This window comes from Taudactylus pleione, unplaced genomic scaffold, assembly GCF_031769625.1.
Source record: "Taudactylus pleione unplaced genomic scaffold, aTauple2 ptg000380l, whole genome shotgun sequence".
Classification (NCBI taxonomy): Eukaryota; Metazoa; Chordata; class Amphibia; order Anura; family Myobatrachidae; genus Taudactylus; species Taudactylus pleione.
In genome coordinates this window covers 2,211,906-2,238,808 of record NW_028284781.1, presented here as the reverse complement: position 1 = coordinate 2,238,808, position 26,903 = coordinate 2,211,906, and the positions used below count along the sequence as shown (strand labels likewise).

The 26,903-nt window shown below is 46.1% G+C and overlaps 1 protein-coding gene across 1 annotated transcript in view; it reads left to right on the top strand.

Annotated features, from left to right (window-relative positions):
* Window positions 1–26,903, top strand: part of NCAPG2 (non-SMC condensin II complex subunit G2) — a 126,572-nt gene continuing 99,669 nt past the window's right edge. The window contains exon 1 of the mRNA XM_088445426.1: window positions 1–56. Within this exon, the coding sequence (XP_088301552.1) occupies window positions 54–56 (3 nt within the window). The 5' untranslated portion in view covers window positions 1–53. The remainder of the gene's footprint in view (window positions 57–26,903) is intronic.

Genomic DNA, 26,903 nt, shown 5'->3' with positions numbered 1-26,903 from the left:
ACACTTGCGGTGCTGCCTGTCCAAATCAGATCACAAGATTGTTTCTTTTTAGTATGGTAAGTTGGTTCTTCTCCAGGATAAAGCAGTCTTTAATCCTTTCATGAGCAATGTTCTTGCGTGAATAGATAAATTCTCCAATAAATCCTTCAAGATATTCACACTCAAAAGGAAAAGAGGGCAAACAATGGTGTAGTAGGTAAAAACTCAAAACATTTAATATACACAGGAGAGTCATGTATACACAGGGCTCTTCTCATAGCCAAACCAAAAAATTTATTTCCAGTTAGCAAACAGAACAGCCAGATAAAAAATAGGTGGTTCTTCTCTTAACAGTAAAATTGGAACCATACCTTGTTCAGCACCGGACTCTGTGCTAAAAGTGAGTATAGTGGGAGGTTCTGGATACCTTCCCTCCTCCCTTCAAGCAAGGCTGCCCGCCCAAAGGGGGTTCCAAAATAGGTCCAGAGATGTGCAGGTAAGTTCATAAAATGCACCCTATGCATTTCAAGTGCATTCACTCTTCCTCAGGGTTGGATGAACTTTCCTGCTCATGAGTAACTATTTATTGGTTTCAAAACCCGGGTGTGAAACATTCCACACCACTAACAAACTCCTTCTAAAATCCCATAAATACTTCCATAAACAGTTATTCTAAAAACCAAATCAATGTTATTCTCATTGACAAATACAATAAATATAAGTGCACAAACATAAATATTTAATTCCCTTCTCTCGTTTCCGGGTCAATTGGAGAATAAAATGGCGCCTAAAGGGCGTCCTCGGGATGTTTGTCTCTTCTAAATAAAGTTTGTTTAAACTGTGGTCCTGTGTGGAGGTCCCTAGTACACATATCTCCACCACATTGGGAATTGGTTTTGAATTAACACCTGAGTGGGCCATGTGGGATATTATGCCATCGTCTGGGTCATCCCGTCCCTCTAGAGGTGCTCGTCTGCTATTAGCAAAGATTGCAGTAGCTGCAAGGAAAACCATCCTATCACTAAGGATCTCTGCTGACACTCTAACACTCACGATATTCTAGGTTGTAGAAGATTATCTATTCAATATGGATTGGCTGAAGTATCTCTTAATAAAGATAAAGGAGCAGAGAAATTTTGACACCTGGCTCCCCTATGTTCACACATTACCGCCTCAGGTCAAAGATACGCTCGGTGCTGCAGTCCAACTTACAACTTGGTATAATGAACAAACCTTGTCTACAGTTACTCCCCCCTTTTAGGTTTTGTAACTCTACGTTCTCCATGGACCCTGATATGGTTTATTGCAATATACCTACCGATGTCATGTTACTTATTGATCATTGTTGTAATGTTCATTGCAGTCTTACAATAAAATGTTTAAAAAAAAAAAAAGTTTGTTTAAACAAATCCCGATGTGTATAACCACTTCCGGGAGCTGCAAGGGAAACACAAAAGAGCTGCATGCGGCTCAAGAGCAGCGGGTTGGCCACCCCTGTACTACACCATTGTTTGCTCTCTTTTCCTTTTGAGTGTGAATATCTTGGAGGATTTATTGGAGAACCTGTGATCTAAATGATCTAAAGTGTTCTAAAGGTGGTCATTTGGTTGGTTTTCTGTCTGTTTTGCTATTAGCAAACGGACGGATTGCAAAAGTGACGGAAAAAATCGCCCCAAAAAACAAAACTGACAATACTAAATGTCCCCATAAACCTTAATAAGGTCTTTGTTATTTTGAACACAAGTTCTGCATATTTTTACATACAGGGATCAGTGAATGTTTGTTGCCACGTGTTGTTATTTAGGTCTTATTTACTATGATTTTAATAGAAAGTACTAATAATTAAAAATATACCCAAGAAGAATAGCTCTCATATTCTGTTTATTTTGGCCCCAGATCAGGTTATGTGGCAATATACTATAATACCACTTTCCTTGTATGGAATGATCCACCATGTTTTCTTTCTTTTTATCTTCATACAATGACGTCCCCATTTTTGATTAACTATAAGATGCAGAATAAGTCTACAGTATGTAATAAGAGACAATCCCTGTTTTTTTCAAACACGTATACTGTATGTTCTTATATCTCCAAGAAAGACAGAGCATTTTAATTGTAGTTTACTAATAATATAAACTCATATACAGGTTTGGACTGGCCTACAGTGTACAGGGGAAATTCCTGGTGGGTCCCACTTTGGCCTGAAGGCCCCACCACATCCTCTAGGGGTCAGTAACTTGGTGGAGAAGGTTCATGGATCAACTTGGGTGCTTGGTTTGTTTCTATAAAGACTACACCAAGATTAGCCCTCCTGCCAATCAAAGAGGGCTAATCCTTTATAAAGAGGTCCTGTTCTTTACATGTCCTCTCCAGTGGTTAGCCAAGTTCTTCCTTGATAGCTAACCACATCCCTTAAGCTTGGGTACCCTACCACTGCTTTACCAGGTGGGTCCCTCATTCTCCAGTCTGAAACTGCTCCTATATGACCCAAGTAATTTTGAAGAGAAAGTTCATTTGTTTTAATATATCCAATTATAGATCCCAATTCAATATACAAATTTGTAGCTGAGAATTTTATTTACATAAATCACCACAAGAACTGTGTCCTTATTGGATATTTGGAATAATGTGATCGGCAGTCATTAGATACACAACACTTAGTTCCAGGTTATCTTGTTACCGGATCCACCATACATCAAATCGCATTACACGTGATGGTGTTGATATCACGTAACAGTGTGGACCAGATATTAAGGTTAGTAGAAAGGTCATTGTGTAGATCTACCTGTATGTATTTAAAATGAGATGTTTTGGCTAATAACAAAGATTAAGGTAAATAGAGAGCGGATCGCCTCCTAACATTCTTTTAGAATTTTTAATGCTTAATAAATTGTGCAGACTATATTGTTTGTTATGTCAGGTGTTCCATCCAGGCTACTCAAGCCTCAGGTATATAAGCAGTCAAAGATGGACTTTCTTTTAACACCTAATGTAATTATACAGATGTGTCCTCACTTACTGGTTGGCCGCACGCCATACGTTGCGAGTCCGCCAGAGCAACTGAGACTCTCCGATAAGAGTATTGTACCATAATTTTCTGTAAATTTTGCATCTGTTGCATCGCAGGCGCAGCGAGAAGTCGCTCACAGTGTACCTAAGCCACGAGGCTGTAACTTTACCCCCACAGGAATTGGTTTTACACATGTACAAAGTGGCACAGGAAGGACAATCTAACTTGTCATGAGGAAAATCTGTATCAAAGTCCTTTCACACAGATTCAGATTCCATCGCACACAGATGTACAAGTGACACACAACAAATTGATCAGTGGAAGATAGAAACGTCTTTCACTAGTATTTCAATAGTGTCTGCGCATTAGATTACATGATTTGTTAAGTGATTTAGGGCCTGATTCATCACGGATTTGCAACTGCAACAGCATTTACAGATCGGCCGATGGTGCGTACTGTGCAAGCGTATGCACCGCAGTGTGATCACACTGTGATCACCTACACAGATACAAAGCCATCACAGCTCAAGGGATGGGACGTCAGCGTTTGGGAGTGGTAACGGGGGCAGGGCCGCAACTAGGGGGGGGGCTAGAGGTGCACGTGCACCGGGAGGGGATTGCCTGGGGGTGAAAAAGGAGACTCTGCCATCTGAAAATGGCCGCCGCCGAAGAGGAGACTAATGCTAGATGTCCTTACTGGACCTCTAGTGTCTGTCTCTTTGTTGGCGGCGGCCATTTTTGGATGGCCGTTTTCAGCAGATTCCATGCGGACTAGCCGTCCGCATGGACTCTGCTGAAAACGGCCATCAAAAAATGGCCGCCGCCAAGGAAGAGACAGATGCTAGAGGTCCTACTGGACCTCTAGTGTCTGTTAGCAGAGCGCAATGCACACAGCGTTCCCGGAAGTGCCGGGAACGCTGGCGCTGCAGGGAGAGGATGCTGAGAGCTGCATCTTCTCCCTTCAAACCCCCCTGGCAACGAGCATAAACCCCCCTGGCTGAGCATAAACACCCATGGCAACGAGCATGGAACCCCATGGCAACGAGCATGGAACCCCTGACAGCAAGCATGAAACCCCCTGACAATGAGCATAAATCCCCTGACAACAAGCATGAAACCCCCTGGCAACAAGCATGAAACTCCATGGCAACGAGCAGGTAATTTTAAAGTAATTAGAAGCATTACTGTGGGGCATAAAATGGTGTCGGGCAAATATGTAAGTGGCACTTTTTTAATAGGCATTACAGTGTGTGGCATAATGTGTAATGGGCATTATGGTGTATGGAATAATGTAAGTCACTATACCAGGGACGTCTGAGTAATGCACTGCCTTATGGAGGAGCAAGGACAAAATCCAGGTACGGGAAGGGAGGGGGGCGCAAAATTGCTGCCTTGCACCGGGTGACAGATATCCTAGTTTCGGCCCTGACGGGGGAGTGGTAGGAGAGACGCAGGCGTGTCTGTTCGTTTGAACACCGTTACTTGGGCGTGCATAAATTATCCACTGCGACAACATAAGCAGCTTGTGTACTTACTGCGTACGACGAGGTTAGCAATTTCTGAGTAAGGTCAGTCCTGCTGAAATTGTGTATGAGGGGCCGATGTTACTCGATGTTCCCGATGTATACACAGGACTGCAAGGTATTACCAATGTGAGATAACGGTAGTGGGCATCTCTATGTTAACTGTGCAATGGCTTTGCGATTGCATTCATTAGTATATTTTTGCAGCAGACCTGTGTGCGGAATCGCAGCTGTGATTGCAATAGCGATCCTTAGTGAATCAGGCCCTTAGCTAGTCATTATTGTTTTCATCAAATGCATTTGTTCTGCTGTTCAGCATTGCTAATTATTATGCTCATTCATAAAGGCACAAATTGATCATGTTCTATTGCAAAAAGCAACAGGTGTGCTCCAGAGGGCCTCTAGCACTCTGGTTTCTAAGGATAATGCTGCTGTTGCACATGTGCTTCATTTATTGTATGACATTTATGAGTGATAAGCATGTATCTCAGAGAATAGTAGATAAAAAAAATAATAAATTGCGCTTGTGGTGGATAAAATTTAAAAAGCCTGATAATATATGTGGATGCATACAGTGTCAGACATATAATCAAGAACATTTTATGTTGTTTTATTTCCATATACAGCTGCTCTTCAATCCTATCCTCCCCCTACTGACCGTTTCACCTTTTAGTATACAAAACCAGGTTGATTTTGGCCTATTAAAAGACTGCTACTTTAAAACATCGGGCAGTCTCACATGGGACTCACCGCATACATGCCTACCCTCCCGGTTTTCGCGGGTGGTCTACCGATATTTCGGGTAACCCCCTGCACCCCTGGAAGGGTAGGCATTTCTCCCACATTCTGCCCACTTCCTAGTGAAGTGGGCAGAATGGGGAGAATTTCCGCAGCGATCGCGGGTCCCCGTGTAGGGGGTGGGGCTTAATGACGCGATTCTCCGTGAATCGCGTCATTTAGCCCTGCCCCCTACATAAATTTAATCCAATCGCTGCAATTGGCCGTGAAGAGGGGGGCTTAATGACGTGATCCGTCAGGCCCCGCCCCTGTCACAGCCCACCTGCTTGTCCTCCCCTGGCTTCTCCTGGGGAGGACAAGCAAAAGGTAGGCAAGTAGGGTCACCGATGTCTCAAAGCTACAGGCTATTACATCTACCCCCACAGAATTTAAATACAAAGTCACTAATCTTTTTATGATTGCAGTCACAAACCACTTATAAGAACAGGCATGATAGGTAATGGCTAGCTTTGATGTAAAACAACTGCAATAACTTAATCACAATGATAGTCCTTTGAGTGGAGTATGAGCATTTACATAAAGTTTTTCCATATACCAGGGACCATGGAGTCATTGAAATGCAAAAGAGCGCAGTGTACTCTGCTATGTGTCTAGAATGATCGGCGGGTAATTGGATTTATAGCGGAGACCAAAAGACTGGGTGTGTTTAAGACACTCATGTATGCGCCAATTAACATAGCTCCCTTACTACGCGTCTGTGAAAGAAGGATATGGGGGACTACCTTTAAGTATTTTATGATACAATTCTAATAAAATGCGTATTAAATCAGTCAGTAAAAGTTTATAATATATATCCAGGTGATCCATCAGGTCTGGGAGATTTGTGTGGTGACCATCACGATATGACCACTCTCATTTCTGTCTCTGTAATGTCAGTAGATAGTATGTCACGCTGATCTTTAATTTAGAATAGGTCAATTTGCTGCTAAAAGCAGACATTTTGAAGTGTGTAGTCTACTGAAATGAGTTGATAAAGGTCAGTATAAAAGTTGTGGAAGCGTGACAGAATAAATTAGTACATATATTAATTTTGTTAGTTTTGGAATCTATAATGGGTGTTCTAAAGGAAAGCTTCCTCTAAAGGTGCGAACACACGTAGTGATTTTAAAGAACAATTTGAACGATAATGATATCGTTACCGTTATCATTCAAAACGCTCATTAAAAAGGACCCTACCAACTTACCATCGACCAGCGATGCGCGGCCACGTATGGACGATAGTGATATCGTCCATCGGCCGTGCATGCCGGTCAACTTAAATTGCATCATCTTCAAGATGAAAGGGTCTGTGTGGAACAGGAAGAGATTATGTCCAGTACCGCCATGGCATCTAGGACAGATTGTAGCTAGGACAGGAACTTAGCAGAATGGCCAGAAAGGATAAGGTTGCAGTACTCAAAGTGGGAGATGAGAGAGAGAATACGAGTTTTTGATAACATCCTGACTGACAAATGAAGGAATCAACATGACAGAGCGAAGGATTAGATTTGTGAAGTAATGAGATAATATGACATCAAGGTAACAGGTATGGGTGACTAGGGAGAGCAGAAAAGTAGGAGAGTTTAATGACACTGGGTGGAGGAAAGATGATATTCAGATTTAGGCAGCATTAAGACATTTGTGACAATGGTGAAAAGGCAGTTGGATGCAGGATTAGGAAGAAAGAGAGAAGTTAGGGTAGGAGAATCAGATTTTGGTGTCATCCATATAGTAGCATAGAGCCTAAAAGAGCATATTAGTTCACAGAGATGAGTATAAAGAGATAAAAGTATAGGGCCAAGAACAGAGCCTTGATGGTCTTCAACTGATAGAGGGAGTGCAAAAAATACCAGATGCAAAAAATTCCGTAGGAGCTTACAGAAATGTAGGTGAACCACTATAGTAAATGGTCCACAGGAGAACAGGGTGGTCAACTGTATTAAAAGTAACAGGGAGATCAAGGAGGTTGAGAAGGGAGAAGTGACCTCTGAACTTAGCCGTGAACAAAGGTGGAAGTCCAACTGCATAGTGTTGGGTCAGAGAGAAAGTGGGTAACGTTAGAGTGACAATTTCTTACAGATAGGAGAAATTAGCATGTTTGAAAATGGATGGGAAAGTACCAGTGGAATAGGACAAGGTTGTTTGGAAAGCTACTGTTAAGGTGCATACACACGTAACGGTTTTGTAACCTACGATTTTCTGTCAGATTTTCCCTTGAAAAAGTGAACGATTTTTTGAAGTGTAATGAACGATTTTTACAACGATGAACGAAAAATGTACCTTCCCTTAATGAAAATCGTATGTTGGACAGTCTGAAATGGACGATGAACGATAACTACAAATGGGAGCGCGCTTGAACGATTATCGTTCATCGTTATAACTCAGAAACTGAAAGATTTTTGGAACGATAACGGTGTCGTTAACGACAAATCGTTCAAAAAATAGTTACGTGTGTATGCACCTTTAGAGGTAAGCTACTGTAGATGTGAGCAAGTACTGGGGGAAGAGAACAGAGTAGTTGGGAAATGGTACAAGGTAGGGATGTGCAGGCTCGGTTCTACTCGGTTCCGTTCGGTTCTTTTTACCGGATCTTATTGGGTTTCAGCTGTCACGAGTTTTGGATAGCCAATAAGATTCGGTAAAAAGAACCGAACGGAACCGAGTAGAACCGAGCCTGCACATCCCTAGTACAAGGGAACAGGGTGAGAGGGACAGGAAGAAATTAGAATGTACAGTCTAGGGAAATGGATATATCTATTCCATATTGATCTCATATGACATGCCATACATTAGAAAAAAAATAAAAATATATATATATATATACACACAAACTTACACCGGGCACTGAATCTGGCTGCACTCTGGGTCTGATTCTCAAAATAATACACTCCTGTATATACAATGATTTAGTAGTCTTTACTTTCATCAGGGATAAGTGTATAAAAGAAACACACACATATAATGTGTGGTTTTTACACTTATCCCAGACGAAAGTAAAGACTACTGAAACATTGGAAATACAGGAGTGTATTATCTTTCATTGAAATTCAGACCCAGAGTCTCAACATCACATTATTGTGATATTCTTCCTTTGAGACTTCCCTTCTCTTGTGCTGGGTTCTCTGCCTCTGAATTGCATGCCAATTATTTCTGCTCCATCTGTGCTGTCATCTGTGCTCCTTACAGTATAAAATGTCTAGAATATTATCTGCCATACCCTGAATTACAATGCTCAGCAAAGTAAACAGTGCGTGGCACAAACATAGTAGGACATTGGGACCTTTCAACAATGTAACCTATTATTTTTGGCCCATAAAGCTAAAGATAAAACATGAATATTCAAGTTAACTGATTTGAACTTCTTTTCAGATACAAATATTGGGAGTTAGACGCAATCTGCTTATAACTGTAACCTCAGCTCTGGGAAAACTGCATTTTTGCTACCTGTTCAATCAGATCTAGAGGTAGATGTGAGGTCAGGGGTGTATCTATAATGGGTGCAAGGTGTGCGGGGCACACGGCCCCTGGGTCCACACCCTGCACCCATATTTTTAATACTTACCTCTCCGGAGTACCACGTCAGCGGTATCAGTGCTGTAAAAATCGTCTGCAAAATGGCTTCCGCACTATTTTCCTGGTGACCTGCACATGCGCAGTAGACTCTGGGCACAGACTAGTGCCCAGGTCTACTGCTGCGGTGCTACGCTCAGTGCACTACCGGCCACTGGAGAGAGAGGAGGGGGCCCTGGACGGAGACTGCACATGGGCCCCCTCCTCTCTTGATACACTCCTGCGTGAGGTGCAACTTTCTATGAATAGTTAGCAAAATGCATAATATTCTTTGAATTTTTTTTTTGTTAGATCAAATAAGTGTATCAACAACAAGATAAATCTTATTAATTAAGGTTGCTGTGGCCTAGCTATTAACCCTATCATGTTTTGTGGTATTGCATTTACATACCAGTGCTTTTTTGGGTTAAAGTTGCAGCTATCAGGGTAACACCAAGTGTGTGTGTGTGTGTGTGTGTGTGTGTGTTGCTCTCCCCCTAAACATGAGTGATAAAGCCATACTTGCCTACTCTCCCGAATTGCCTGGAAAACTCCCAAAAACTGGTTGGTGCTCCAGGACACATGAAGACTCCCTGAGGTGAACTGCTGTCCAACCGCGACTGTCCACTTCCCAAGTGAAGTGGGTTGTGCAGGAGTAATATTAGAGTATTAAAGAGTATATTGGGGTAATTTAGCTCGGTAGATGGGTCAGTTGTGCAGTATTGTATCTAAGTGCATAATAAGGGTCCACAGCTTTCAGGTTAAATTAAATAAATGATGCTTTACTATCAGCTCTTTGGTTACCTCTGTCCTCCTAAGACTGACTCCACATGCAGCCTGACTAGCCTGCCTTATTAGCATCACCTGGGCTCTGTACACAAGGCAGCCATTAGGTGTGGTCACACCTCCTTCTTGTTCCCTGTGCGGGCAGATCCCTCCAGCCCCAAACATAATCCATGGCTCGCTATCGCCACATTTTTTTATTTAAGTTTTTTTAGTTTTATTGCTTTGCATAGGGGCCTTGTCGTGAGACTAGCCCATGTGACCAGCAGCGCTATACAGACTGCTGGCAGCAGCTCCTTCACTCACACCAATGTCACTTTGTGCCCTGTGCACAGACTGCTAAGTAACCTATCCTATTCAAGAGAGCGTGGGCCCAAAGGACGCAACATTGGATCATCTGTGATCCCATCAGCTGGCTGAGTGACCACTGGGTCATGCAAGCCGGCCGTCGCAGATGAGTAAAAGTGCCCAGGAAATCTCTGCCAGCTGGGGCCGTCGCTACCCCCTATCCGCCCAGAAACGGCAGTAGAGTGTCAATTACCGACAGTCAGCTGCCGGACTGCCTGCGGGATCACAGACCCATACTGCAAATGCGCAGTACGGGTCAGGCACATACCCTGATTCCCAATGATCAGGAATCTGTGTGATCCCTGTCACTGCGTCTGCAGCTGAATCACCTCCTGAAATCACTCTGCAGACCAACATTGAAGACCATGTCTAGCAGGGCTGCAATCAGGAAGGGAATGCTGGGACTGGAGTCCCGAACAGAAGGGGGCCCGCCCACAGTGGCACTGTGTGGCTGTGATCAATATCCCCTGCTGTTTGTAATCTCCGTAGGCTAAGCTTTGCCAGGATCAAAGATTATGGATTATGCTGTCTGCCACAATCTGACCATCTGTAAAAAGAGACAGTGAGTGAAATGCTAATAATGCACATTGTTTAATGTCAAAGTTAATCATGCAAATACAGAGGGCTGACAAACTCCGTATTTCATGTATACTGCTGTTGGAAAAGTGATATAACACAGGACTTGGAAGAGATGAGAATGTGACTGTGTGTACGAAGCCAGCCCCTCTGCCCCAGAACCTGTGTAATTTAAGAGTGTCCTGGTTTTATGGGATTGTGTGACAGTGTGTGGCCCTAATGAAGTTCAAACCTAGGCAAAAACCTTATCCTGGTCAAAATACACCACCATACCAAATTTGGTTTAGCTAGGTACAAAACTCTGGCCGTACAGTACATAAAGGACAAACAGACACACACACACTTTCTCACTTATTAAATTGATATTGTCATTATTGAGGTGGAGAAGAGTGAGATTTTTTTTTTAACACATTGGGGCTAGATGCACTAAGCCTTGGAGTGTGATAAAGTGGAGAGTGATAAAGTACTAACCATCAGCTCCTAACTGTCATTTGTCAAACAACCTGTAACATGGCAGTTAGGAGCTGATTGGTTGGTACTTTATCACTCTCCACAGCTTAGTGCATCTCCCCCATTGTGTGAGCTTTACTTTGATTTTCAATTTTAAAAATATATAACAAATTTATTCTGGTACGACACATGCAAACATGTTCAAGCGTAACACATCACACAGAGGTAAATCACAATAATTACATGGATATCAGCCTCATCCAAATCCACAATTATTCAGTGGAGTTCCTGATGGACAAATTGACAAGCTGGAACAAAAAAATTAGTAGAATCTGGAGGTTCTCCTGGAGAGGAAGTAATCTGAGGAAAGGGTGTGTATTGTTTAAAACCTCACAAAAGTAAATATGAATTTTACTGTTAACTTTAACATACATAAGAGTGTTCAAATACCATGGCAATGTGATTGGGTGCAACCAAGTAAAGTAACATTGTAGTACTTATCCATGGGACTGCCATCTATTGCATTTAGCCCAATATACAGTCAGGTCCATAAATATTGGGACATTGACAGAATTTTCAGATTTTGGCCTCTATTCACCACCACAATGGTTTTGAAATGAAACAAACAAGATGTGCTTTAACTGCAGACTTTCAGATTTAATTTGAGGGTAATTACATCCAAATCGGGTGAACGGTGTAGGAATTACAACAGTTTCAATATGTGCCTCCCACTTTTTAAGGGGCCAAAAGTAATGGGACTATCAACTCAAAAGCTAGTTCATGGACAGGTGTGGGGTATTCCCTCGTTATTTCATTATCAATTAAGCAGGTAAAAGGTCTGGAGTTGATTCTAGGTGTGACATTTGCATTTAGAATCAGTTGCTGTCAACTCTCAATATGAGATCCAAAGAGCTGTCACTATCAGTGAAGCAAGCCATCATTAGGCTGAAAAATCAAAACAAACCCATCAGAGAGATAGCAAAAACATTAGGTGTGGCCAAATCAACTGTTTGGAACATTCTTAAAAAGAAAGAACGCACCGGAGAGCTCAGCAACACCAAAAGACCAACTCTGGTGGATTACAAAAGAATTATTTCCCTGGTGAAGAAAAATCCCTTCACAACAGTTGGCCAAATCAAGAACACTCTCCAGGAGGTAGGTGTATATGTGTCAAAGTCAACAATCAAGAGAAGACTTCACAAGAGTGAATATAGAGGGTTCACCACAAGATGCAAACCATTGGTGAGCCACAAAAACAGGAAGACCAGATTAGAGTTTGCCAAACAACATCTAAAAAGCCATTACAGTTCTGGAACAACATCCTATTGACAGATGAGACAAAGATCAACTTGTACCAGTGTGATGGGAAGAGAAGGAAAGGAACTGCTCATGATCCAAAACATACCACCTCATCAGTGAAGCAAGGTGGTGGTAGTGTCATGGCGTGGGCATGTATGGCTGCCAATGGAACTGGTTCCCTTGTATTTATTGATGATGTGACTGCTGACAAAAGCAGCAGAATGAATTCTGAAGTGTTTCGGGCAATATTATATGCTCATATTCAGTCAAATGCTTCAGAACTCATTGGATGGCGCTTCAGTGTGCAGATGGACAATGACCCGAAGCATACTGCAAAAGCAACTAAAGAGTTTTTTAAGGCTAAAAAGTGGAATGTTATGCAATGGCCAAGTCAATCCCCTGACCTGAATCCGATTGAGCATGCATTTCACTTGATGAAGACACAACTGAAGGGAAAATGCCCCAAGAACAAGCAGGAACTGAAGACATTTGCAATACAGGCCTGGCAGAGCATCACCAGGGATTAAACCCAGCGTCTGGTGATGTCTATGCGTTCCAGACTTCATGCTGTAATTGCCTGCAAAGGATTTGCAACAAAGTATTAAAAAGTGAAAGTTAGATTTAGGATTGTTTAGTTTGTCCCATTACTTTTGGCCCCTTAAAAAGTGGGAGGCACATATAGAAACCGTTGTAATTCCTACAACGTTCACCTGATTTGGATGTAATTACCCTCAAATTAAATCTAAAAGTCTGCAATTAAATCACATCTTGTTTGTTTCATTTCAAAACCATTGTGTTGGTGAATAGAGGACAAAATATGAAAATTCTGTCAATGTCCCAATATTTATGGGCCTGACTGTATATCAGCAGTCTTAAGGTCCCCATACTTCTGCGATGGTTTGGGTTCAATTCCCAGATGTCAGGGTGGGGGCATTGGTGAAATCGAACATGTTGGATTTCCCTAGTTTGCTGATCATGACCAAAATATGATCGTGATCAACAAATCGAGGATTTTTAACATGAAGAATTTCATAGATCGGCGATCAATGATGGCTTGTGCTGTTTCCATGTGGTGGATCGTTGGTTCTGGGTGGATCAAGGAAAACGGCTGATGTGTGGGGGCATTTAGATATCACTGTCCTGTCTCCAACACTCAGCCGGTTACTAATTGCTGGGCTTATCAATTAGAATCCTTAATAGAACCCAGCTGGGGTCAGCCTCAGGCTAGAGATGACACAACACCTCTCTCAGGTGTTACTACTAACCTCCAGCACCTATGACTCGTGGGTATCACCTATCAGCCAGTCACTATATAAACCTGCTCAGTGCTTTTCTTCAGTGTCTCAGTATTTATTATGTTCTACATGGGTGCTCTTGCTCTAGAACCATGCTCTCCAGTATAGTTTTCTTCCAGTGTTGTTTAATAGCAAGTGTTCAGTTTCCTCGATAGCAGCACATCCGTACCTGCATTTCCATTGGCGATGTTCCCAGTCAGAATCCACATACCTGATAAGTACTGTGTTTCTTTCATGGCGGAAACCTAATACACTGGGCCGTGACCTGGGCATTTACTGGGCAGTCCATATACTCTTGTAGGGATTCCTGGTAAAGTCCACTGGTGGTCTTAGACTCTGTGCCAGGGTATTTGATTGCACCAGTACCACCTGTTTTCATTTATCATCTGTATGTGTACTCTGATACACTTGCTGTTTGTTTTGATATCCAGGGTTATTATAATATACTCCCAGCATCAGCCTGGCCATTACTCACAGTACGCTGGAGTGTAGGATGCCATGCTCTCTGAACAGAGCAGTACATAAATCTCCACCCCCTGCCTCCAGGCTGTTCTGGAGTGAGGAGAGAGGGAGCTTACCCGATGTAATGAGATCTGTATGCCCACTTATGCTCCATGTATCTCATTGCATGCTACGGGCTGTTCCGACAGGTACAATACGTCTGTGCCTCTCATTGCACGCTATGCGCTGTTCCCACAGTGTATCATGTTACATGCTGTTCAAACAGTGGCAACACCTCTGTATGCCCTATTACACACTATGCGCTGTTCAACAGTGACAACTCTTCAGTGTATCTCATTGCACACCACACAGTTCCCACATTATGAACACAGCTTTGCCTCTCATCACACGCTACGCGCTGTTCAAACAGTGCCAACACCTCTGTATGCCCTACTGCATGCTATGCGCTGTTCAGTGACAACTCTTCCATGTATCTCATTGCACACCACAAACTGTTCCCACATTACCAACACATCCTTGCCTCTCATCGCACTCTACGCTCTGTTCAAACAGTGCCAACACCTCTGTGTACTTTATTACACACTATGTGTTGTACAAACAGTGCCAAAGCATCTGTGCACCTTGCTGCATGCTACCAAACTCCCACAATTGAGTACTCGCTGTACCTACGGCTTTTGTGCTTCCTGTTGTGTTAAACCACCTCAGGGTGTCTCTTGGCTACTATTTTGCAGTGTATCGCAGCTATACAGTCTTCTATGATTTCCCCCATAGAAACAAAATCCAAAAGTGTCACAGAATATTCAGGCCTGTTAGTTCAAGCAGACCTTGCTACCTTTACTGGGCTACATCGTTTGTGATGCTGATCTGGTAATGGACTTGGCAAAAGTTCATGCTATCAGGGAGTGGCTATTACCCACTGGTCTCCGTGCTGTGCAACTGGGGTTTTCAAACTACTACCGACAGTTCATTAAAAACTACTCCCTGGTGGTAGCTCCTATAATGGCTCTCACCAAGAAAGGGAGCAACCACAGACAATGGCTGTCAGAAGTAGTTCAGGCCTTAGATACTCTGAAAAAAGCCTTCCCTTCGGCTATCATCCTCAGCCGGACAACTCTAGACCCTTCATACTGGAGGTGGATGCATCCTTCATTGGCACAGGGGCAGTACTTGCTCAGGGGGATACCACGGGGAAGCTTTACTCCTGCGGATATCATTCCCACAAGATCCACCTGCAGAGAGAACCTACGGCATTGGGGACAATTAACTCCTAAATATTAAATTGATGCTTGAGGAGTGCAGACATATGCTTGAAGGGGCTCTACACTACACCCAATGTCAGTATTCACGGATCACAATAACCTGGCATATTTGCAGTTGGCCAGCAGACTTAAGGTGCCCATACACGGTGCAATTTGCAAACGATCTGATGTCGTATGCAATCGCCATTGAACTCTCTCCGGAAGCTGAAGTGAATGATGTGCAGCAAAAACTGCATGATGTTCACCTAATCTATCATGCACGATCTAATAATTTGCATATTCATTAGATCGAGTGTGATATGACACAGATGCATATAGCATGGACCAGGGAGATCCGTGCTACATGCATCTGTGTCATTGACACAGAAGCATGGACTGGATCAGTGAGACCTGTCTGTGCTGCTCTTTATTTCCTTGACATAGATGCACACACGGACCAGGAGATCCATGCTACATGCATCTGTGTCATTGACACAGAGCACGGACGGGATCAGAGAGACCCGTCTGTGCTGCTTGCGGTAAATAAAAAACCTGGTTAAAAAAAATGGCGTGCCCCCCAAAAGAGCAAACAGTCCCAGGCTTTTAGTGACCCAGTGCTGGTTGTGCTTAAATACAGGGTACAAACGACGTAGGGGTTCCCTGTATTTAAGCACAACCAGCACCGGGCTAGTCAGAACCAGTCCTGGTTGCCAAAATATAGGGGACAAACGGCATAGGGGTCCCCCATTTTTTTGAAACCAGCACTTGGCTCTGATCCGGTCCGGATTCTGGATATACAGGGGGAAAAATTAGTAGGGTCCCCCTGTATTATCCACAACCAGCACCTGAATTTTTCTTGTGGGGGTCTAATGCCACAGCCAGGGGAGCCCTTTCACCGGGCACCCCAGCTGAAGCATTAACCCTGACCACTAGTCAGCCCATGCCGGGGATCCCTGGGGAGCTGGGGACCACCCAATAAAGGGGCCTCCTCTCCAGGGCACACCAGGCCTAGGCTGATAGCCATAGTGAAATCCCACTGCTGAGCTCTCATTCGGGGCTGAGCTGTCCTTATAGGGTCTGCGAAGGGGATGCCTACTTTGGAATGAAGAGGACCCGAACTTCGCATAGGATATTTGTTTACAGGTACTCTATGGGGCATATTCAATTGGGAGTGAGAATAGCAAAAATCCCGCACCTGCAAGGTTTTTCCTGCAGGTGCGGGATTTTTGCTATTCAATGAAGTGCGGATTTTTTCCTTTTTTGAGCGCCGGGAGCTTTTTATTCTCATACCTCCAGAGAAGGGTGATTTTTTTTCTAAAATCGTTCATTTTAGGAAAATCAGCAGGACTTTCTCTAGTGACCCTGGCGGCACCCGCCCGAGGACTAATTAAGCAATTGGAAGTTTCCAATTAGTTTAATAAATACATAATTACTTACCTTCTGCAGCGCTGTCTTCTGCATCCAACGTCAGAAGCCGGGTCTTCTGCAGCAGGGTGAGTATGTCAGTGTGTGTGAGTGTTTGTAAGTGTGTATGAGTGAGTGTGTGTTTATGAGTGTTGTGTGTGTGTGCGCCCCCCAGTATTTCTGTGCCCCCCATAATGGGCGCTGGGAGAAGTACATCTCCCAGCAGCCCTTGCTCCTCCCACCAGACCCTGGAACCTCCCAGCAGCTCCCCGTACTCCCAGCAACCCCCTCTCCAGTGAGAAGATGGAGGGGAAGCCAGCGGGGATCCCCAGGCAGGTAAGTGTAGAATTTATTTTCTATTTTTTTCACGCAGCACAGGGTTTTCAGCTCTGAAAGCCCCATAACCACTTTTTTTAATTGGATAACGCAGACATCGGGAGCGCGCATACCCGCGGTAATTCAAAATTGGGCACAAGGTTTTTTTCCTCGCTAACCCTTGCACTCAATTGAATATGCCCCTAAGGATTTTCTACATGGAGAAAAGGACCGATGGCTACAGGGATACATAGGTGAGTATGTGTACATGTGTGAGTGCATGTATGTTTAATAAATTTATACTTTGTACAGTGTGTGTCCTGTGATTATTTTAATATTGATTTTGCTGTGGAACTACAGGTACCAGCGGGCCCTTAATACCCCGCATGCTGGTACTTATGGTTCTCCAATTACCAGAATGCGGGAGAGGCTTGCTGGGACCTGCAGTTCCATAGCAAAAGAATATATTCAACACTTTCAGATGCACTAAACTACATAATCAACCCGGCATCCACAGCCCAGGGGTGCCGGGGAAAGCCCGGGGCTATCAGCCTAGGGTGCCCTGGAGAGGGGGACCCATTTATTGGGGGGGTCCCCAGCTCCCCATGGATCCCCAGCCTAGGGTGACTAGCGGTCAGGGATAATGCTTCGGCTGGGGGGCCCGGTGAGAGGGCTCCCCTGGCTTTGGCATTAGCCTCCTGCCAGAAAAAGTCTGGTGCTGGTTCCGGATAATACAGGGGGACCCTAATCATTATTTCCCCCTGGTATTTCCAGAACCAGGACTGGATCAGAGACCAGTGCTGGTTACGCAAAACACGAGGGACCACTACGTCGTTTGTTGCCAAAATACGGGGGTTCTGACTAGCCCAGTGCTGGTTGTACTTAAATACAGGGAACCCTTAAGTCGTTTGTCCCCTGTATTTAAGCACAACCAGCACTGGGTCACATAGCCCGGGGCTGGTTGCTCTTTTGGGAAGTGGGGGGGCACAAATTTTTTTCTTTTTTTACACAGGTTTTTTTTTTTTACCGCGGCAGCACATCTCTGATCGGGTTCGGTATGATTTACCGCCGGCCGCATGATTCAAATCCCGGCAGCGGCAGCCCGACAGAGGAGGAAATCCTGATCGTCCTAAAGGTAAGTATAAACTAACCTAATTATACCCCCTGACCCTAAGCCTCCATTAGGGTGCCTAACCCTAACCTCCCCCCCTGTGCCTAACCCTAATCCCCCCTCTAAGTGCCTAAACCTAAGTCCCCCGGAGGAGTACCTAACCCTATCCCCCCCCCGGGGGTGCCTAACCCTAACCCGCCCTTCCCCTAGCCTGACCCTAATTCCCCCCCGGGAGCCCTAAACCTAACACTTCCCCCCCCCCCACACCCGGCATCCCTTCGGTCGGGATGCGGGGCGCCGGTCTCCCGGCGTCGGTAAAATGATAGGCGTCTAGATTCAGACCCAAACGTCCGTGCTTCTGTGTCAATGATCTCCTGGTCCGTGCATGCATCTGTGTTATTGAAGTACAGCAGCACAGACGTGTCTCACTGACCCGTCCACGCTTCTGTGTCAATGACACAGATGCATGTAGCACGGATCTCCCTGGTCCGTACTACATGCATCTCTATTGTGCATGACATCATTCTGGGTGCACAAACACAGAAAGATGTGTGTCATATCGTGCACGATAGGTCGAAATCTTACTGCAGGTTCAGTTGATCTATGATGCTGATACACGATGCCATGGACGCGCATCGGCATCATAATCGTCCAGGAAAACGCCGCTTTTTACATGATTGGTCGTCATAATCGATCGAAAATGGCCAAATCGTGTAAAAACTCACACCATGTATGGGCACCTTTAACCTGAGATAAGGACACTGGTCACTGTTCTTTTCCAGGTTTCAAATCTCTATCATCTTTTGACCAGGTTCTCAGAACACCAAGGCAAAAGCTCTATCCCGCTTGTTCAACAACACAGACAGAGTAGAGAAGGTGAATGTCAAAACGTTCCTTTACCCAGCTAATATACTAGCAGTCACGGATACCATCCCAGCAGGAGTTCCCCCGTCAGATCATTCATGCCTGAAGGGTTGAGAATCAAATTACTCCATTGGGAACCACACATACCGAGGCTGAAAATTACCAATTTCCTCTAAAATTGTACTGGTGGCCGACTCTCTCAAGGGATGTGCTGTAATACATCTCTGCCTGTGATAAGTGTGCCCAACACAAGATTCTGAGGATGAAGCCCCAAGGGCCTTTGCATCCTCTTCCCATTCCAAGTCAACCTTGGACCAGTATCTCTATGAACTTTATCACAGAGCTGCCAACATCTAAGGGGATTAACACCATTTGGGTGGTAGTGGATTGCTTCACCAAGGCAGCCCACTTTACACCCCTCAAGGGCATCCCCCCAGCTGCGGTGCTGTCATGGATCTTCATTCGTGCCATATTTCGACTCCATGGTTGCCACGGGGACATCACTTCAGATAGGGGTACCCAATTCACATCCTTGTTATGGAGGGCATAGAACTGAACTACTTGTCTGCTTATGACCCTCAGGCTAATGGTCAGACTGAGAGGGTGAACCAGGACCTCGAGATGTCTCAGGCAACCAGGAGAACTGGGTAGACTCTCTCCCATGGACAGAATCTGCACTACCACTACAGGCTCCATACTGTTGTTTTCTCTCCATGGGTACCACCCCTGACTTGATGAACCTCCTGTCATCTCGACATTTGGAGTACCTGCCTCACTTTTCCAGGACTATTCTGCTTTTATAACACGCTAATCGGCGGGTTACCATTCCAAACCCTGCCAGCTCCCATTACCTTATCTCATGAGAGCTATAAACATTAATTTGCTTTGCACTGTTTTATATCCTTGTACACACACACATACATCATTTTACTTATTGTCTTGATCAAGACCTACATTAAGTTTACATTTAAGCGCTTAATTTTTTGGTGAAGTAAGCCTACTCAGGGATGGGCTGGGTACGAGATGCCTGGCTCGGAATTCCGGCAGTCAGAACCCTACTCTGGCATCCTGACAGGGTTAGGCTACCAACACTAGCCGGGTCAGTATCCTAGCCTTCCCCTTATCTCTACCCTCCCCGGTGCTAAAACCTAACCTCCCCCTTCCCGCACCCTAAACCTCTCCACTTAGCCCTCCAGCTAGTGCCTAAACACTAACCCCTAACCCTCCCCCTAACCCCAGTACTTACCGTCGGGATGCCAGTGCCAGTATTCTAAGCGCCGGCATCCTGTCAGTATTTTGGCCCTGATTCAGAGGCGCTCGCAAAAAGCGAGCGCTCGTTCTGAATCAGGGCGGGCGTTTTTTTTTAGTTGCGGCCTCTTGGCTGCTTGCATAGCTGTGGGTTACCACCCACAGCTTATGCGAGCGGCCAGGTGAAGGTCGCGATGGTCAAGACCATCGCGACCATCGGGCTTGTGATGAGACCCTTGCGGTAGGGTCTTGTTGCTGCAAGCCCCAGTGGACTTCCTGCTCAAATAGAGCAGGAAGACCACCCACTGACATCACGAGTGATGTCAGTAGGGCCAGGATCGGATTAAGGGGGGGGCGACAGGGGCGGTCGTCCCTGGGCCCCCACACACAGAGGGCCCCCACTAGCAGCGGTGCAGCCGGTGGCTTCACCCGCCGCTAGTGTCCCCGCCGCTAGTGTAGTGTAGACCGCGCAGTGAGCACGGCCACACTACACAGTGACAAACACACAGCCGGCGGCGGCAGCTGTGTGTTTGTTACAGCAGCCGATGAGAGTCACACAGACTCTCATTGGCTGCTGCTTCAACGGAGGGAGCCGGCTGGAGCTCACTTATGAGCTCCGTCTACCGGCTCCCCCCCGGGTGATGACGGGAGTGACGCTGACGTCTCTCCCATATTGCAGGAGAAGAGCTGGAGTGGACAGCAGCGGTCGCATCAGGGGACCACTTTTGGGTCTGGGGGCACTGTATAGGGGGACCACTACAGGGGCATTATATGAGGGGCACTGCATAGGGGGGGGACACTACTGGGTCTGGGTGCACTGGGGGCACTGTATAGGGGGACTACTACTGGGGCATTATATAAGGGGCACTGCATAGGGGGGACCACTACTGGGTCTGGGGGCACTGCATAAGGGGTATTACTACAGGGGATGGTGGTATATAGGGGCCCCCACAAGTTTGTTGCCCAGGGGCCCCCCCACAGACCTTAATCCGGCCCTGAGTAGGGCCCCCCACAAACGGCAGGTGTTTGCCCAGCCACCTCCCCCACCCCGCCTTCCAAATGGGGCGAGCTGTCGATCGACATCGACAGCCACCCCTTTCGGATGCGAGCGCCGGAACGAGTGCTTTGTGCGCTCGTTCCAGAACTCGCGGACGTGCAGTGCGCACGTCGCGTGTACGCACTACCTAACAATCGACCCGCTTGCGAGCGGGTCTGAATCAGGCCCTTTGAACGCATCCCTGAGGCACAAACAACCATCCTCTATTCCATATCAGTGGACAAAAATCTGTGATCGCCTAGTGGAGCGATAAACAGATTATATAAAATTTGCTGTCTACTGTTAAAAATACACAATAAATCCCTAATGTATGTACAACACATGCTGTTTTTTGCATTGATATCTTTAATCTTATAATAAACACATTTTAGCTAATAACTTAATTTATAGTGTCCATTTTTTTTATGACAGGTCTGTCTTTTGCTAATATATTTAAATAAACAGTGCTGGGCTCACTCCCAGAGTGAAAAAAATGGGGGCATGTCATGAGGCAACATCTCATTCACTGCAGGCACACACGCCAAAGGGGGTACCAATAAATAATATTCAGAATGTTGGAAACTATGTTATTATTGAATTACGATGCAAAATGCAGGAAAAGTAAGCTATCTGGGTAAAAAAAGGAGACTTATGTTGCTTACCTGTTAAGTCTCCTTCTTCGACTTCATAAAGGGCACAGGGACAATGCTGGGTACAGCCTGGAGATTAGAGTCTGGGCACCTAACAGTTAAATTTAAGTACCCACAAGCCCAGGCTTCCTCTCCTCTATCCCCAGCCACCGGCAGCCAGTTTAGTTTGCAAGGCCACGGCAGGAGCGAGGCAGAGGAGAAGGAGAAAGAAGTCAGGCACACACACAGTGGAGAGTATAGCCGCACAGGTCACCAACGAAACACACTCCGGCAGTCAGGTGCATTAGGGTGGGTGCCCATTGCCCCTGGAGACAAAGAAAGAGACTTAACAGGTAAGCAACATAAGACTGCTTTTCTTCTTCCTCCAGTGAGCACAGAACACCCAAAAGCGGCGTCCAAAAACGCAAATGTGGCAAAGGCATAAAATCGAATGACGGTATGAGCAGATGATCATGTGGCAGCCTTACAGAGCTGTTCTGCAGAAGCCCCACAGCGCGCTGTCCAAGAAGTCCCCACTGACAGTGTGGAATGGGCAGTCACCGCAGCAGGGGCAGGAAGGTTTGCCAAGGTGCAAGTCTGGCAGATAGTGAAACGGAGCCAGGAGCCAGCCAGATCCTCTGATCAACATCATACAGGAAGAACAGTGAATCCGAATATCTCTGGTCCTGTTTACGTAAAGCCAGAGAGCCCGCACAACATCCAAGAAGGCTTCCGGCTGAGAAGAATCTGAAAACCTGGAAAGATGATACCACAATTTCCTAGTTGATGTGGAAGTGCAACACCACCTTGGGAATATTACCCAGGTGAGTCCGCAGCACCACCCTATCTGAATGGAAAACCAGGAATGGGGAGCGACATGAGGGGGCGCTCAAATCCGACACGATGGCAAGAAGGAAAACTTTTCTACGAAAGCCAACGTAGCTCAACCATTTGTAACGGTTCAAAGGAAGCCGACTGGAGATCTCAGAGAACCAGGGACAGGTCCCAGGGAGCCACAGGTGACTGAAATGGTGGTTGAACGTGGAGAATTCCCTGGAAGAAGGTCCGCACATGATGCAACAGCGCTATCTGACTCTGGAAAAGAACCGACAAAGCAGAAACCTGAACCATCAAGGAAGAGAGCCGGAGGCCCAAGTCCAGACCTGTCTGTAGAAAGGAAAGCACTCAGTAGAGGTGAAAAAACCTGGGGTTGAGACCCCTAGTCACACAACAAGCAAAATAGGTGTGCCAAACACGGTGATAGATCTTGCTGAAAGAAGCTTCCTAGCATTCAGCATGGTCCGAGTGACCCTTCTGGAGAACCCCTTCGCTCTTCAGACGGATGTCGCCCTGGTGGTTTATGTAAACAGCGGTTGGAAATATGCAAGTAGGCATCCTGGATATCCAACAAAGCTATAAATTCACCTGACTCCAGAGCCAGAATGAAAGGACTCCATGCAGAATCTGGGTTTCCACAGGAACCTGTTCAGATGCTTTAGATTAAGAAAGGGCCAAAATGAGTCATCGGCTTCTGGACCAAAGAAAGATTGGCATAGAAACCCAATCCTCTCTGAGACGGGGGGACGGGAATCATGACTTTGGGGGCCAGGAGAAAGCGAATAGACTCTTCAAGAGCTTCTGCTTTTCCCGGCTGTGCGGGAATGCCAGTAGAAAAATACTGGAACAGTGTATGCGGCTGAAATGTTAGAGCATAGGACTGATACACAACGCCCCTGACCCAGGCATTTGTCGTGGTCTGCATCCACACTGCCGAAAGAGTAGAAGTGGGCTTCCCACCCAGGGGTCCCCCGGGTGGGGACCCGCCTCATGCAGCAGGCTTGTCTGCTGACTTAACAGCAGGACATTTGGTGGACCAGGACTGCTTACCTCAGGGCTTGGAGCATTTGGAGGCCCTGGCTCCTTGGAAACGGTTGACCTCTGGCTTTGCCCTGTAGACGAAAGGAATGAGAAACTGAAGACCTAGATCTACGTTGAGCAACTAAAGGCAAGAAAGCAGACTTAAATGCCACCACTGTAGCCACAATCTTGTCTAATTCAGGTCCAAGCAGAATGTCTCCGGAATAAGGAAGAGCTTCTAGAGTCTTTTAGATTCTGTGTCCAGGTGCGCAACCAGAGCGCTCTGCTGGCTGCAACGGCAGAAGCCGACACCTTAGAGGTTCAAATTCCTGAATCTATGGCCGCTTAGGACAGGTAGGAAGCTGCCTCCCTGTCATGCCTCACCAGAGACACCAGGTCCCCCCTGTGAGTACCTCATGGTAAGTCCATCTTCTAAAGCATCTGTACAGCGGCCAACTGTTTTAGCTACCCAAGCAGACGTGCGTGCTGGAGGAGCAAGAGCACCCGCATTAACATTAATGGTCTTCAGGAAATGTTCTTTCTATCCGTAGAATCTTTAAATGAAGCAGTGTTAGGAATAGGAAGAAGAGACAACTGAATCCAATGGATGCTCCGTGTAAACCACCTAGAACCCAGTCTAACGAGGTCTTCCGCCACTAACAGCCACCCGTTGTTCCCTTAGAATTAGGAATGTTCACAGGTACTTAGATGGCCGTCTGGTCTTAATACTCGGGGTAGTAGTGGTTTACACGGGAGTCCAATGGGATCCAGCGGAAGAGTGAGGAACAGGTTCAGGGAAAGTCAGTGATTCGGCTAGGAAGCCGACGGTGCGGCTACAGCCGGTATACAAACTGGAGAAAGTGAAGGTTCGGCTTTGGGAGCTGATGGTGCAGCTTGGATAATGAAGATGCGGTTTAGAGCCGATAGTAGAAGCTGGAAGCTAAAGGTGCGGCTATTAGAGCCGATGATGCGTCTTAAGTGCCGATGGTGCGGCTTAGAGATTGGTAACAGGTGGTGAGGCTTTGGGAGTCGATTATGCAGCTTTGAGAGACGGTGATGTGGCTTGGTGCCGAAGGTGTGGTTGACAGCTGATGGTGCGGCTAAGTGCTGAAGGTGCGGCTTTGGTAGCCGTTGGTGCGGCTTGTATGCCAAAGGTTTGGCTTTGACAGCCGATGGTACGGCTAAGTGCCGAATGTGCAGCTTTGGTAGCCGATGGTGCAGCTTGTATGTCGAAGGTGCAGCTTTGAGAGCTGGTAGTGTGGCTTGGTGCTGAAGGTGCAGCTTCGAGAGCCGAAGGTGTGGCTTGAATAGTGAAAGCGCGGCTTTGAGAGCCGATGGTGCAGCAAGGTGCCAAAGGTGCAGCTTTGACAGTCGATGGTGTGGTTTGAATAGTGATGGAGCGGCTTTGAGAGCCGATGGTGCGGCTATATGCCGAAGTTACGGCTTGAATGCCGATTGTAGAACAGGAACTGCTGGTATGACTGGAGAGACGATGGTATGGCTTGGGAGGAACCCAATCAAGTCGTGCTGTGGAGAACACTTGACGTCCGGGGGCATCCAGATCACCTAGCAACCGACGGAACTGGGGATGCAGTCAGGAAGCCGACTGTCAAAATGACGACTGCCGGCTGTCTAATCCTAGCAGGGGTCTAATGACAGGCGTCGAGATCCTGACGCCTGTCATTTTACCTATGCCGGGAGCCCATCACTCGGCATACCGATCGAAGGTAAGCCGGGCGGCGGGGGGGAGGGTTAGGGGCTCCCGGGAGGAACTTAGGCACCTCCTGGGAGGGTTAGGCTATGGGAAGGGGAGGTTAGGGTTAGGCACCCCCGGGAGCCTTAGGTTTAGGCTGCAGGAAAGGGGGGGGTTATGTTTAGGCACTTACAGGGGGAGAGGTTAGGGTTAGACACCCCTAAGGAAGGGTTAGGTTAGTAAATAGAGAAAATACTTACCTGTCGGGATCTTCACTGCCGGTGTTCCAGCGTCTGTATTTCATACTGATCCCCGGAACTGGAACAACACTGCCAAAAGGAGACAAGTCATGACCGCGACTTGTAACAATGACCTAATAAGATGGGTAATATGGGCAATGCACTCAGAAACTTGACAGCATCTATTGGGGTGGGTCCATGCCTCCGCTAGGAGGTCTTCTAGCTGTGCCAAAAAAGGAAATTCAGATACCGCCTTTATCTGTCTCTTGAATACGGGTGCCTTGAATCTAGGAGGCTGCTCGGAATCCTCAACCATGAGAATAGATTTTACTGCTCTGACAAGAGCCTTTACTGGGAATATAGCCTCCTCTGGGACCGAAGAAGTCTTAACTTCAGAGGTTATAGAAGCACTAGCTTCCCCGACGGAGGACACCTCTGACTCCAAAACTCCCCCAGAAAGTGGCGTAGAACTCTTGCATGCAGCAGGCTTGCGTCTGGGAGCTTTATCCTTATCTAGCATCTGCTGAAAAGATGCTGACACTTGTGCTAGCATCCCTGCTGAACCCTGTACGGACTGAGAAAATGATTGCATCCAAGGTGGCTCCATCAAAGAAAGCTGTGGAGCAGAGCTAGGGACAGGGGGGCACTGGAGCTGCCAGCCGGTCTACCAACTGCAACATTACCTGTGTGACGCCCAAGCTGGTTCCTGACTGGATCCTGTGGCTGAAATTGCCTGTTGCAGGGCCGTAAAACAACTGACACAAAGGCCATCCTGCTCTTGGTCCTTAGGAGAGATGACGTTAACACACCTCCTTGGAAGTCTTATTTCTGGACATCTTTATGGTCGCAGAAATCCCCACACACATAGTCTAACAATGGTGTTCAGGGGTAGGCAAAAAAGGGTTTAAAAAGTGCAATGTATATAATAAATATACAGAGAGTTGTACTCACCAACTGTAAGGGATGTTCCCCAGGTGAGTGGTTACACAAACACAGAGCAGAAGTACAAATATTCACACAGACCACTCAAATGCTAGTAAATGTGGGCAAATAGTGCTCAACTATCCAGCTAATTAAGCAGGAAGGAGCTAAATATATATAACATGGCTACAAGGAGCAGGTTATGAGAGGAGGCAGGAGCCGGCTTCTTTCCCGGTTGCTGAGGCAGGCTGTGTAGAAAATGGCCGCTCAACATTCCAGATGAGGAGGAGAGAGGGA